Source organism: Aquila chrysaetos, chromosome 2 (assembly GCF_900496995.4).
Source record: "Aquila chrysaetos chrysaetos chromosome 2, bAquChr1.4, whole genome shotgun sequence".
Lineage (NCBI taxonomy): Eukaryota > Metazoa > Chordata > Aves > Accipitriformes > Accipitridae > Aquila > Aquila chrysaetos.
This window is the reverse complement of record NC_044005.1, coordinates 59,882,288-59,896,055: the sequence shown is the minus strand read 5'-3', so window position 1 is coordinate 59,896,055 and position 13,768 is coordinate 59,882,288. Positions and strand designations below refer to the sequence as shown.

The 13,768-nt window shown below is 40.4% G+C and overlaps 2 protein-coding genes across 3 annotated transcripts in view; one reads left to right on the top strand and one right to left on the bottom strand.

Moving 5' to 3' along the window:
- Positions 1 to 13,653, top strand: part of COL10A1 (collagen type X alpha 1 chain) — a 48,674-nt gene extending 35,021 nt beyond the window's left edge. Inside the window, exons 1-3 of one of the 2 annotated variants that reach the window (XM_030037815.2) lie at positions 5,147 to 5,224; positions 5,894 to 6,047; positions 11,500 to 13,653. In XM_030037815.2, coding sequence (XP_029893675.1) covers positions 5,909 to 6,047; positions 11,500 to 13,394 — 2,034 coding nt within the window. In that variant the 5' untranslated portion in view covers positions 5,147 to 5,224; positions 5,894 to 5,908 and the 3' untranslated portion in view covers positions 13,395 to 13,653. Of the gene's footprint in view, positions 1 to 5,146; positions 5,225 to 5,893; positions 6,048 to 11,499 lie in introns of those variants that run through there. The other variant, XM_041127166.1, reaches the window with a different exon arrangement.
- Positions 1 to 13,768, bottom strand: part of NT5DC1 (5'-nucleotidase domain containing 1) — a 149,712-nt gene that overhangs the window by 118,752 nt on the left and 17,192 nt on the right. The window lies entirely within an intron of this gene.

Genomic DNA, 13,768 nt, shown 5'->3' with positions numbered 1-13,768 from the left:
ACTCAAAAGAAATCTTATTTATTTTGCAATTAGCAAGGTAAATACTTTCTTCACCAAGATGTTTTCTAGTCCTGTGCAGTCCAAGTGGCTAGAGTTGAAACAGAAAATACCCTCCATGTAAATACAAAGTAACAATAATTACAAAACAAACCAAACAACAACAACAAAACCAGAACACCCCACCCCAGATTTCCCACAGCTATTGAAGTCACAAATTTTCCCGCTTCCTATTTCTTTGGGTTCATTTGACTGTGAGCAGGAAGAAGCTGAAAACCCTCCGTATTAATTTTCCCCATTAAGGTACAGTGGAACACTTTGTTCCTCTGCACTGCCATTGTGGGCTTACCTGGCTGCTATCACGGGAGCACGCAAACACTCTTCACCATTGCGTGACAGAATGGGAGAGGGGACAGTTTTAAACCATGTTGCTGAGATGATTTAGGAGTTTCCAGAGTGTCATAAAGTGCACCACAAACTAGGAAACCCAATTACTCCTTTAATTCCATGGCAGGCTTTCAAACTCCTTCAAAATTCCTAAGCACCTTTCCTTGAGAACTTAAAATTGGACACTGGAGAATTTCTTCACCAGAGATGGTGCTACAAGCTATTAGAGTTCTTTGCAAAATGGTAGCTACCATGAGCTTTGGGTATAAGCACTCTTAACAGAGGAAAACTTGTCACAGACTAGGGTAGAGTCTTCAAAGTTTACTTCAGGCAGGTAACAAAATTGGAACTGACATCATCAGAAAGCACTAGTCGTACATACTGCACCAGAAGCAGCAAAATAATTGTGTCCACTTAACAGTGTTGAGATTTTATGTCATCAATAAAAAGTTACTCCAAATTTTTCGGACTACTTTTTAAACCACAGGAAAAATCTCCCACCAACACATTCTTGCCTCTTTCTTCACAGCTGAGATTACCTTAGGTAATCTCAAACTTAAGGAGTAAACCCCCCCCTTCCCCCCCCCCCCCCCCCGGTTCCTTGGGTACCACATTTTAACATAAATAGTAATTATAAACTACAAAAAATGCAGGATTAAGACTAAAAGGCAATTATTAAAAATAAGACAAATTCCAAGTTAAAGTTGTGAATTATTACCTTCAAAGAACTCAGTTCCTTGAAACTAAGCACATGGTTTCTGCTTAGATGGTGCAAAAATCAAGATCACATACTCTAGGTCAAAACAATAAATGTAAGCATATTCACACTGAAAATCCTCAGCATCAGGAACATATTTATCCAGTTCCCAACTACGACAAGGACCTAACCCAACCTTTCTCTGAGTTTTGCTTCTCCTCTTTCCTTTTTTTGGGGAGGGGGATTAGGGTGGGGATGGGGTGTGTGACAGGGAGTGGTTGCTTGGTTTATTACAATTTATGCTTTATTAAGATGTTCTACACTTCTTCCTCACAAGCAGTTGCTTATTGTGGGACTCATTCAAGTCACTTTGTGAGAAACTTGCAGGATTGTGGTGAAAGTCAGTTCCCAGTTCCCAAATAATGGTGTCACTTCCATGTTACTTATGCATGTGTTTTCACTGATTCTGTGGGAGTAAGACACTGAAGCAACAAGGGGTTTTGGAAAGCCTGTGCGACTGCATGCTTTCCAACAACAAATTGAACATTCAGTCAGCAAGTATGATGAAACACTGCAGACTGCTGCGAATAGCATTAAAGACTCTGCAATTCCAGTACCTACTTCCTACGGTCCAGAGAAACTCTATTTTGAGTCTTTTTATTGCAGTCAAGCTTAGGACTTAAGCTATTACATCGCTGTAACATCTATCATGGCTACCTTTACATGGGAAGAAGCAGCCAAAACATAACTAAAAAGCAAATTCTGGAGTGGTGCAATGGATCAAACGTTACTCCTGACTATCATGGTAGTAGGACAGGGGGAGCAGGAGGGAGCAGACACCTTCATTTGTAAGCAAAGACAACTTTCTAAATGTATAATTATAAAATCAAAGCATCTAAATGTTTACACTTTGGAAACAGGTATGCAAATAACCTTTCTTGTTCAAAATGTGCTGTTACTGTAAATACATATACACAAGTATGTCTACTGCATGTATTTTTGCACGTGCAAATATATACCAAAGCCTACCTTTCATATGCATGCTTAGAGCTAGATGTGTGTTAGTGCTCTGCCAATAGGAAATATCCACAGCAACAGGGAAAACATACAAAAGCAGTGAACTCCAATTCTACCTCAATTTCCCATACCCACAAAAAACAAAACCTCAAACCAAAGAAGTAGCATAAGATAGCACAATAGGGTGGAGCTCAGGTTAAACATAAGGACAACAGGTTTGCCTGTATATACCTTTTGACCCCACAATCATCCCTATTTACGTAGACACACACACAGATTATTCACCTTCCTGCCCAGAAGGAGCCAAGGCAGGAAGTGAGGCTGCTGGGCAAATATCAGCGTACATTATCGGTGATTCTCTAACATAAGTGCGCCTGATTTGAGGGTATTTATGAATTAGACTAGAAATTAGCATGAAACTGTGTGTGCATAAAACTGTTGCCTGCTGTTCTTAACTTTCTTAACCAAATATTGTCAAATTAGCAACAACCACACTTCCCACTGAGGGCTGTATATTTAAATGTTTTAAAATCAAAACTATTTTTGGGTTTATGTGAACCAAAAAAAGGGGCTGGAGTTGCATTTCTTCAAGGAGGAAATAAACTCTATGCCCATATATTTGCTGCCTCTGTCAAAAGTGGATGACTGGATTCTCATTTGAATTTGTAGAGACTAATTTTTAAAGGAAGCACCTTGAGAAGTTACACAGACAACTTGAGGACAAAGCTTCCTTCTCCAAAAGATTAAAAGGAACAGAATGCACATATGGGGAGTAGAAATGCCATCTCAGTCAGGCAAACATTCTCTGAAAACCACTGACCAGATTGGGCACGCAAGCTTAATGGAGAAAGCAGGCTTCAATCTGAAGACCCCTGCAGCGGAAAGGGTTTATTTACAAAAAATGGAACATAGTGTTGTTTAGAGGACGGCTTAGGAAGAAGAATAGAAGAAAAGAACTGTTCAACAATACATTAAATAAATTATTGCAGCAGTCTAAGTCACAACATTAATACAGCCCTCTAGTAAGCAAAGGTATTAGCACAATTGTAAGCAGAATAGACTTGATGGTCCATTGGTCTCTTTCAGTACAGTAACTTGTGTTCTAGGATATTTGCCATAATACATAAAAGCCAAAAAAGTTGTCACTTGAAGAGCGTGGAAGTAAACAAAGACACAAAGCAGGTAAAATTCAGCCCACGTTAACCTGTCATTCATAGGATAGCTGCACAGCTCAGGGCCACCAGCTCAGTTCTTTGGTTGGAACAGTAACAGGTGTCCCTTCTATACCTACCATGCATGAGAACTCACAGTAACACACACTGTTTATTAGTATTCCTATAAGATAACATGCTAGTACCCTTGCCTGATTACAGTATTTCTGTTATTGGTATTAGGATATGGGTGCATACATGTGCTTCTGCATAGATATTGCCTGTACCTCACCAAAGGCTCCCCAGACAGCTTCCACAAATGGCATAAATTAACTTGAAAAATAAATACATGCTTACTTCATCAGGACAGTAACTTGTAGCACATGCTCAGTTTCCTTTAGTAACAACACATATAATTTATCTTTGATTTTCCACTGATTTTCGGTACAAGGGAAACAAAGTATTTCAAACTCATCCAAAAATCTCCTACAAAACTGAATACCATATAACAACATCAAAGTAGTCTGTAATTGGCAAAGGAGTTTTAATACACAGATAATTTATATGTAGGTATTTTTGCTGAGAATGTTTGATAAAAGCAAAGTGTACTATATATTTAGTTCTATTAGTTTCATCTTAAATGAGAAAGGTTTGTTTCTTCTCTCTTGTTTTGGCCTTTGATCTTAAATGAAGTTTCAGAGTCCCAAACAATTCAAGGACTGAAAGTTACTGCCTATTTAGTACTGAACACTAATCAAAGTGATGCTGAAACACTGTAAGATTCCATTATTTATTTTAAAAAAAAAAAAGTCTCAATGTGTGGACACAGTCTATTAAGCAAGACTGGTTTAACAAACTTTCTTAATGGCTAAAACCAGTTTATAACCTGAAGGAAAAAAAAAAAAAAAAGAAAAAAGAGATAAGCTGAAATCAAGTTTGATCCACCAACAGTAAAACAGCAGTAGTTTAAATTTACTAAACTGAAACCATTTAATAGGAAAAACATGCATCTAGTAAAAGTACAGCAATAACTGCCTTAGATTGAACAAATCTTAAAAAAAGTTAATTGCTGACTGCAGAAAAGCTCAAAAAAGCTCCATCAGCCCCAAACATCAGCCTGTATAACACTTGCAAATTTAAGCTGTATGGATTTCAAAGCATTTGTTACAACTACACACAATGAAGTTCTCATTGTGTAAGGTAAGCTTGCATTTCAAGAATTCATAATACAGAAACATTACTTGCAGAATACATCGTATACATAGTACTGTACCTCCGGCATCAAAACAGAAGTCTAGAAACATAATGTGAAGATAACAATCTCCTAAAATAATAAAAGTAATCTTCAGGTTATCACACAACTCCCTTATTAACATCTTAACTGATTTTAAGTTCTTCACTCGTATCCCAATGAACAATTACTCACATGAGTAGTCTCTATAGACTTTAGTGGGGTTACTCCTGAAAGTAACAGCTCACCAAAATTCAAAATGCTTTCAGGAAAGAACTATACATTTACAGAGAAATCCAAATGAAGCACTTGGGTAACATTGGAAAAAATCATGAACTTAGAATTACCAACCTTACTTACTTCTCAGTTCTAAAAACAGAGGGGTGTAAAATTTTAGAAAATACAAGGTATGAGCAATACAATTTCATCAACAGTAAGAAATCCAAGGGGCAGGAAAAAAAAAACACAACAACAAAAAAACCTTAACAGGATCTAGGATGACTGCCCAAAATAGATTTGCCCACCCCTAAAAAACACACATATACACACAGATAATTACTGCTTACTGATTTTTGGGGAGGAGCTTATGCCCAGCAGTCACCCAACTGGGGGAAAATTGTATAAATACTCAAGGGTGACACTTGAAATCATCAGCTTCTGCTCACTCACCAGTGGCAGAAGAACTCCTCAATAGAGGAGGATTCACTGCTCTACCACTCTGCATTGGAGCTCCACAACATCTTGGTATGTTAATGATTTCATTTCATTCTATTTGGTTTTGAAGGTAACTTTTACAGAATACATGTTTTCTGGCTCAAAGGGAAGGGGGTTGATATTTAAGGGCCAGTGACAGCATCCTTACTGCCACTGGGGCTATTTGAAAGGCTACAGATAAAAGTCTGATTTCAAGCAAGGCAATGTGAGATTTTTGCCATTGATGCTGAGGGAGCCAGGAGTTCATGCTTCATTTGCTATAGCATTAGACAGAGGTAGTAAGGTCATGGTGGAGTGTCTATGCATTTCCACTGAAAACTTTTCTTCATTTCAGGAGTCTTGATATATGCAACTCCTGAACCTACTTTTGGAGCCCTAGTGTAACTAGGAAAATAATCACTGTTTCTGAGGATAGTGGTTTTAAATAGGCTGGCATCCATTTAAAATCATTCTTTTCCTAAGAGTGAGAGTATTGCTTCTAAACTACCTATACAAGAGCTGTATCATTCAAAGTGATAGCAATACTGATTCCCTTTTTCTTAGAGGATTTTACACAACTAGTGAAAGCAGGAAGAAGCAAGCACAAAATAATGTTACTTTTAATACCAATACTTAAAGAAAACTCACTTATTCATGCACAAGAACCAGAATTGAACAGCTTTTCTTTATAACAAACTTTTTCTCCCCTTTCTAACACAGAACGGATTTGGAAACATGCATTTACAAATATCCTTACTGCTGCTGTTTTGTCTGAACATTGTCCATGGTAGTGATGGATATTTTTCTGAGCGATATCAGAAACAATCCAGCATCAAGGGGCCACATTTTCTACCATTCAATGTAAAGAGTCAAGGTAAGTTTACTATTTTCTGATAATAAAACTAACACAATAATTCCTAGTGGGTCAATACGTGAACGAAAGCTCTTTGTTTATACTATTGGTATTCAACTGTCACTAACAGTTTAGGTTCATTAAAATAATGTCATCACTGCAGAAAGAACTGGCAGTGGCTCTAGCAGACGCCTCTTATTGACAAAGATGCACACTTGGCACAGACAAATTTTTTTACACCATAATCACTAAAGGCATATAGAGCAGAAACAAAATCACAGCTACAGATTTGATCTTCAGTAGTGGGAATAATACAACATGACTGTGTACATAATTATGTGCAACATGCTAATTATCCTCAAATTTCTTGATTGAACACTGGGGTTTCTAACAACAGACCTGTCATCTACAATATTCAGAAAGAACTTCTACATATTCTGTCACAGAACTTAGGTGTGAATTTAAATATATATCTGATATACATGGCCAAATGAAGACCTGTTTAACAACTAGAAAGGCAAAATAAATTGATATATAGTTGTAAAAATGTGACATAAACCTCTACATAGTTTTTTCATGAGTGATTTAAGCTTATACTTTGATTACCAGACTAATCTCATAGTAATACAACAATTCTAGCTTTATTATAAAAAGTTACCTTCATTTCATAAATCAGTTGTGACAGACTGTACAGGCAATATATAATTGCAATGCTACACATTGTGACATCTTATTTCTGGGTATACTCTCTGTCCTTATAAGACAAATGGGTGGCTATACTTAGTGTTTGAAACTATTTGAGTTCTGTTTTATTTTTCCATGCTTAGGCCAAAGCCTTTTTTAAAAACTTGAAATCAAAAGTTCTGACTTCCTAGGTACTGCGTTTATTTCATGAACTGTCCCCCAAAGTATGATCAGTAGTCTCTATTCAAAATTATCATCACTAAAATTAAGAGAACTGAACCTTCCTTGTAACCATCCCGCTCTCCACCCCGCCCCAGAACATTATTTTCTTTCAGACATCAACAGGCTATTCAGAATAGCTTTCACTTTTGCTGTATCCCATCTACTTTTAGTTGTAATAATCATACTTGGGCAAAAGTGAGGAAACTAAATGAGGGACTCAGAAAATAGCATTTGCAAATAAGCTTCTCTTCACCAGAAAAAGGACATTTTAGGCTATATCTGCATTAGAAATTAGGGTAGCAAAACAGAAGCAGATCTGGAGAGCAGAACAGTTGCTGCTCAGGACATTGCATCCACATTACCTTCATTTAGGAGGTTTTGATTCAGAATAGCTCTAGTCTGATCCTATGGACAGATGCTCATGAGCAGCACACATCGAGTCCAAAGACACAGCCCTGGTCTCGCCCCAACCAGCTCCAGCCCACATGCTCCAAGAACCCTCTGTAGTAAGAAGCCAGTGAAAGCAGCATGGCTGGGAAACTTACCCCCCAAAATGTTCTTCTGGGCTGTACCAAAATACTGTCACAGTTTCATCCCTTGCTTTCAGCATGAGGACTTTCTGGAATCCTACCAGCACTCTCAGATTGAATTTAGGTACATGTACATGAACAGCCACTCTGAGGACTTACTAATTGGAATTCCCACTGAGTTAAAGTTGCATTTCCTCCCTCTCCCCTCATTAACTTTTCATAGTGTTTTTCCATTACTTTATACAGAATCATTTACATATTTATATTTTTAAGTGAAATACAATATTTACTCGGTTATCCTCTACCTTATTTCACTTACTTCTGTCCTCCTCATAGTGTTCCCCCCCCCCCCCCCAATAGAAAACATTTGAAAAGGGAGAAACCAGCAGCAAATTAAGGAAGGAGCAGAGTAGACAGGAAACTGAGTGAAAGAGGGAAATGAATTGTCCTGAACCAAGTTTTCATTTTATATGCTAACACAGAATCTAATGTACATGAAGTTTCATATTTAGTATAAGAATGATTATATCAACATGTGAGAAGTGTAAAATGCTGTTTATTTAGGAAAGGTAATAAAGACTATATACTAGACCTCAAAAGCAGGAACAGCCTACAGTTTTACAGATGTGGGAGTCCAGTCATTCAAAATTGCTTGCAAGTCTTCATTTAGGGAACAAGCATCAAAATTGAGGACTGGAAAACCACTGCTATTCTTCAGTCAGGAAAACAAGCATCCTACAGAGGGGTTTTTAGAAAAGTTTAAAGACAGCAGACTGTTACAGATCATAATTTCTAGTCTGAGACGATCATGGAAGAATAAAACAGGAGTCTACAGAACCAAATTCATCTAACTATTGCCTAGCGAGTTCTTCCGTATGCAAGTAGCTCAAGTAGTATATGGCAAGTTTTTCATTATAGCTTACTTTTCCTATTTGGTCACCAAACATTGGCTTCTAGAGATTTAGTTACCAATAAATTATCTTTTTGTTTTGTATAACTTTGTGAAAAAGCAGCCTGGAACTAAAATTTCAGTCTAGACCCAGACTGGTGACTTAGGGCAACATGTAATAGATCATACAATTTCTGTTGGCAATCAAAACCTATTAAAGCTTCATTTAATTTGGTGAAATTGTTTTAACAGTTTTAAGTACCTTGTTCTTGACAGCTCTCCAGTCAGAATACACTTTCCTTTTCTGTAGGTATTTAGTGTTATCATTTTTTAAAAGTAGCAGGACAATTTTTAAACCAGTAGCTCTTTGGCTTGAAATCTTCGAAAAGTCCTAGCTGAGAATAATCATTAAATTAAGTCTGACTGTTCAGCAATGCTCAAATAAGCCATTACTACAGGTTTTGTTAAAGTCTTCATACTTAATTCAATACATAAATAGGGTTTGACTGCACTCAGAGAACGTAAACCAATTTTGCATCAAGATATGTGCCAAGACATATAAAAGAGTAGCCAACCACTACTTCAATTTTCCTGGTAAAAATCCTACTTCATTAATGCGTTCAGCTGTCCTTTCCTCAGAGGACTTACCATTGTCTCTAGACAACACAGTTACCAGACATTTTGATCTAAAAGCAGCACAACTTTGAAACAATATAGCTCCTCACAGAAAATCTCTATAGCATCATGAACACTGACAAAGCCTTTAGCATCTTATGCAAAAAGGCAGTACCCACCACTTCGTGAACCTAGGACGGATACGAAGTTGCATCCAAAACATGGTAAAAAGCAAGAGAAGTACTCTGAAGCTAAAGTCTCATGCAATTTGCCACCGCCCAAAAAATGATAACTTGATCAAGTGCAATAACTGCATGTTACTTAAACACAGCTGAATAAAATGAATGTTGCCCAGGCTGCAGAAATTAAATTCTGACTGCTAAAGAACAAAATACATTTGATAAGCCTCGACATAGTTCCTCGAGTTATTGTTATGAAAGAGCAGACCTGGCTGGGGTCACTGTTGTCTTCTGCCACAGTACCCACATAAATGGTTGGTTTTGGATTCAATGCAGTTGATGTAAAAACCTATTTGTATTTTTCCCCTAATGCCTTACAACTGAAACAACATTAGCTCAGGAACTCGTTTAGGTATTTGTATTGAGGCTTCGATCTGACCTGCCTGTGTTGTCTGATGTGAACAGGTAGTTTTTGAAGTTCTATCCATAGACAGAACCTATGGAATAAATTCTGATTCCTCCAGTTGAATAAGCTGTTTTGTCTGATGGCAGCTCTCTTATCTGTGGTGAAGAGAAAAATATGTAACATGTAAAGAACATTTACATGCCACTTCTGCTGCAGGGTACATGCTAATTCTGACAGGCTTAAGCCTTTTCCAAATTATTTTTTCATATGATGTGGTTCTTAAAATTTGCCATATCTTAAGCCACCTATATAACAAGAAAACCAACTTGTAATTGCACCCTGCTGAATCTGGGATATCAGTAGTAAGAAATCCAACAGTATCATTAAGAAACCAAAGACTGCACCAGACTTGTCACTGGTACTCACAGATTCCACAATCTCCTTTGCAGCTGAGGATGCATGTTTGCATTTTTAGTTTGTAAGTATATCACACAGATTGCTTTCTTTCTATATGTAGGATTTTAACAACTATCTTCCTTTTCACTGCCTTAAGGAGGATGAGATAGGAAGGTGTGCAAAATAAGGTGATATGCACTTGTGCCGATTTTATGCATCAGCAAAAAAGAAAATGCACTCTCTACGCTTGGTATATAAGAACAATTTCCCTGGCAATATAGGAAGAAAGCAACCTTGCAGATCCCATATCAAACCAAAATCAAATGTATTTCATATACACATCTCTATTATTTTTTAAAATACAATATGTACAAGAATAGTTTTCTTCCTCCTTCAACTCATTTTCGGTTCATCAAGACTAGCCACCGATTGGAAAAAGGAATTAATTATCTAAGAGACAGCAGAATCATCATTGCATAAAGTTTCACACACATTGCTCTTTCTGTAAGAGACTGAAATGCAAATTTTAGCTGATCCAATTGTTGATCAATTATCAATCTTTTCTAAATAAGCAACAGAGTATGTTGCCATTATAAAAACCAGGATCCAGGCTCTTCCTATATCCCTCAGTTTTGTTTTTTTAAAATGACTTCTTAAATTAACATTCATCATAGGTATGGTATTTTGTTCTACAATGCTGCCAGTTGCTGCAAACTACTGAAGTAGTCTCACAACGTCCATGTTAATCTTGCCTGTAATGTCCCACAAATCAGCAACCTAATTCCAACACAAAGCTGCAAGCTCCCCCAAAGTGCACAGAAAATTAAGCAGTGAGCTTGTTTGTTTATTCCTCTGTGTGACATTTGGTTAAGTGGCTCCACCTGCTGTTTTGATAACTGGGAAAATAATGTATTATTAAAAAAAACAAAACAATGCCAGAATTCTGACTGCAGTAAGATGAATTACTAGTCGTGACCTCACCACCGAGTGAAATTTTTATGACAAACAAAAATCTTTAAGACAGTATTTGAAAATATAACATTCATATGTTTACCGAAAAAACAGAGCCTTGGCCCACGTTTGGAAGTGTAGGGGGGAAAGGACAAATATCTCACTAAAATGTAGCATGCACTAGTTTCAGAAAAGCAGCCACACCTGCACAGGAAGCTTTCTCTGGTTTTGTTCACCATCAAGATGCAAGTCTGATGACTTGCTAAATCAGTTACCTGTTGGTTTTGGTTTTTCTTTTTCCTTCCTTAATACTTGCACAGCACCTTTTAAGCTCTCTGATGACCCTAAATGTATCGAAGCCAAGAAAAAATTCTAGAAGCCTTGTAGCTCACAACACAACTCCAACAAATTTGCACTTGTTACTTGTAAGAGCTCTGAGACACTTTTGCTCTGAACATCAGGTTGTCAGTGACCAAACAGTATTAGAAACTTGACTTCTATGAGGTTCAAGTTAAGTTAACCCTTCACACATTTCACCATCATGCTACAAGTCTGCAAATCTGTTACAGCTGCCCTGGTTGACCTGTTCTCTCTCTCACAGGTGTGCAGATAAGGGGTGAACAAGGACCCCCTGGTCCCCCAGGCCCTATTGGACCAAGAGGACAACCAGGTCCTGCGGGAAAGCCAGGGTTCGGAAGTCCTGGTCCCCAAGGACCCCCTGGTCCCCCAGGACCACCTGGATTCTCTGCGGTTGGAAAGCCAGGCATGCCAGGTCTACCAGGAAAGCCAGGAGACAGAGGACTAAATGGTGAGAAAGGAGAAGCCGGACCTGTTGGGCTCCCAGGAGCAAGAGGGCCACAAGGACCCCCCGGCACTCCCGGCCCCGCTGGACTGTCTGTTCCCGGCAAGCCAGGACCACAAGGCCCTCCGGGAGCTCAAGGGCCGAGGGGCCTCCCCGGCGAGAAGGGAGAGCCAGGTATCCCTGGAATAAATGGACAAAAGGGAGAAAATGGATTCGGCGTTCCAGGCCGCCCAGGTAACAGGGGTCTTCCAGGCCCACAGGGACCCCGGGGCCTCCCGGGTCCTGCTGGGGTAGGGAAGCCTGGCGAAAACGGTCTTCCAGGTCAGCCAGGTATGAAAGGTGACAGAGGCTTACCAGGTGCACCCGGAGCGGCCGGTATCCCCGGTCCCCAGGGTCCCCCAGGAGAACCTGGAGAAGCTGGCATTGGCAAGCCTGGGCCAATGGGACCACCAGGAGCAGCAGGTGTCCCTGGAGCCAAGGGACACCCTGGACCTGCAGGCTTGCCTGGATCCCCGGGTCTTCCAGGATTCGGAAAGCCAGGATTGCCGGGGATGAAGGGACACAGAGGCCCTGAAGGTCCTCCTGGCCTTCCAGGACCTAAAGGAGACCAAGGCCCGGCTGGCGTGCCAGGAGAACCAGGGCCTGCCGGACCACCAGGGAACATGGGCCCTCAAGGACTCAAAGGCTTGCCTGGTGAGAACGGCCTACCCGGGCCCAAAGGCGACATGGGCCCTGCGGGCCCCCCGGGGTTCCCAGGGGCCAAGGGCGAACGGGGTCTACCAGGGCTAGAGGGAAAACGAGGATACCCAGGTGAGCAGGGTCTTGCCGGTCCTAAGGGACACCCAGGTTTCCCGGGTCCTAAAGGCGACACTGGCCACGCTGGGCTACCTGGCTTGCCCGGTCCAGTGGGTCCCCAGGGAGCTAAGGGAGTGCCAGGGATCAATGGCGAGCCGGGCCCCCGAGGACCTTCGGGAATACCCGGGATCAGAGGCCCCATCGGCCCCCCTGGCCTGCCAGGAGCCCCTGGTGCGAAAGGTGAGCCCGGAGCACCAGGACTGCCGGGCCCTGCAGGTATTTCTACAAAAGGCTTAACCGGACCCATGGGACCACCTGGACCCCCCGGCCCTAAAGGCAACAATGGAGAGCCTGGCTTGCCAGGCCCGCCGGGTCCTCCTGGTCCCCCTGGCCAAGCCGTAATCCCACAGATGCCCGAAAGCTACGTTAAAGCAGGAGAGTCTCGGGAGCTATCAGGAATGTCCTTCGTGAAAGGAGGAGTAAACCAAGCTCTCACAGGGATGCCAGTGTCTGCTTTCAGTGTCATCCTCTCAAAAGCCTACCCTGGGGCAACAGTCCCCATCAAATTTGATAAAATCTTGTACAACAGGCAGCAACACTATGACCCCAGAACAGGAATCTTCACCTGCAGGATCCCTGGACTGTACTACTTCTCCTACCACGTACATGCAAAAGGAACAAATGTTTGGGTTGCGCTCTACAAAAATGGTTCCCCGCTCATGTACACCTATGATGAGTACAAGAAAGGATACCTTGACCAGGCTTCTGGCAGTGCTGTCATCGATCTCATGGAGAACGATCAAGTGTGGCTCCAGCTGCCCAATTCAGAATCTAATGGTCTCTATTCCTCTGACTACGTTCACTCTTCTTTCTCAGGTTTCCTATTTGCTCATAACTAACAACATCCCACTTACACTGTCCTGACACTCTCTCCTTCAGACCGTTTTAATTGGGTGCTGATCTGATTCATCATTAGCAGGTCATGCAACTTCAATTTTGCAACAGAAATGGAGGAGGGAGTGAGAAAGTGGAAGAGATTGGTTCAAACCTAGTAGAATAATATTATATGTTTTTAGAGAATTGTCGCAAGAAATTTTTTTCAAATGATGATCAATTGTCTGACTGAATGCAACATTAAAATTTTATGAGTTAATATAATGCACCAGCGTCTGTCTTTTCTTTTTTCCAGAAAAAAAGGAAAACCAGAATTTCTAAATATCACTTCTTATAACACATAAAGTAGCCATTCCAGGACTCTAGATCATACTTCACT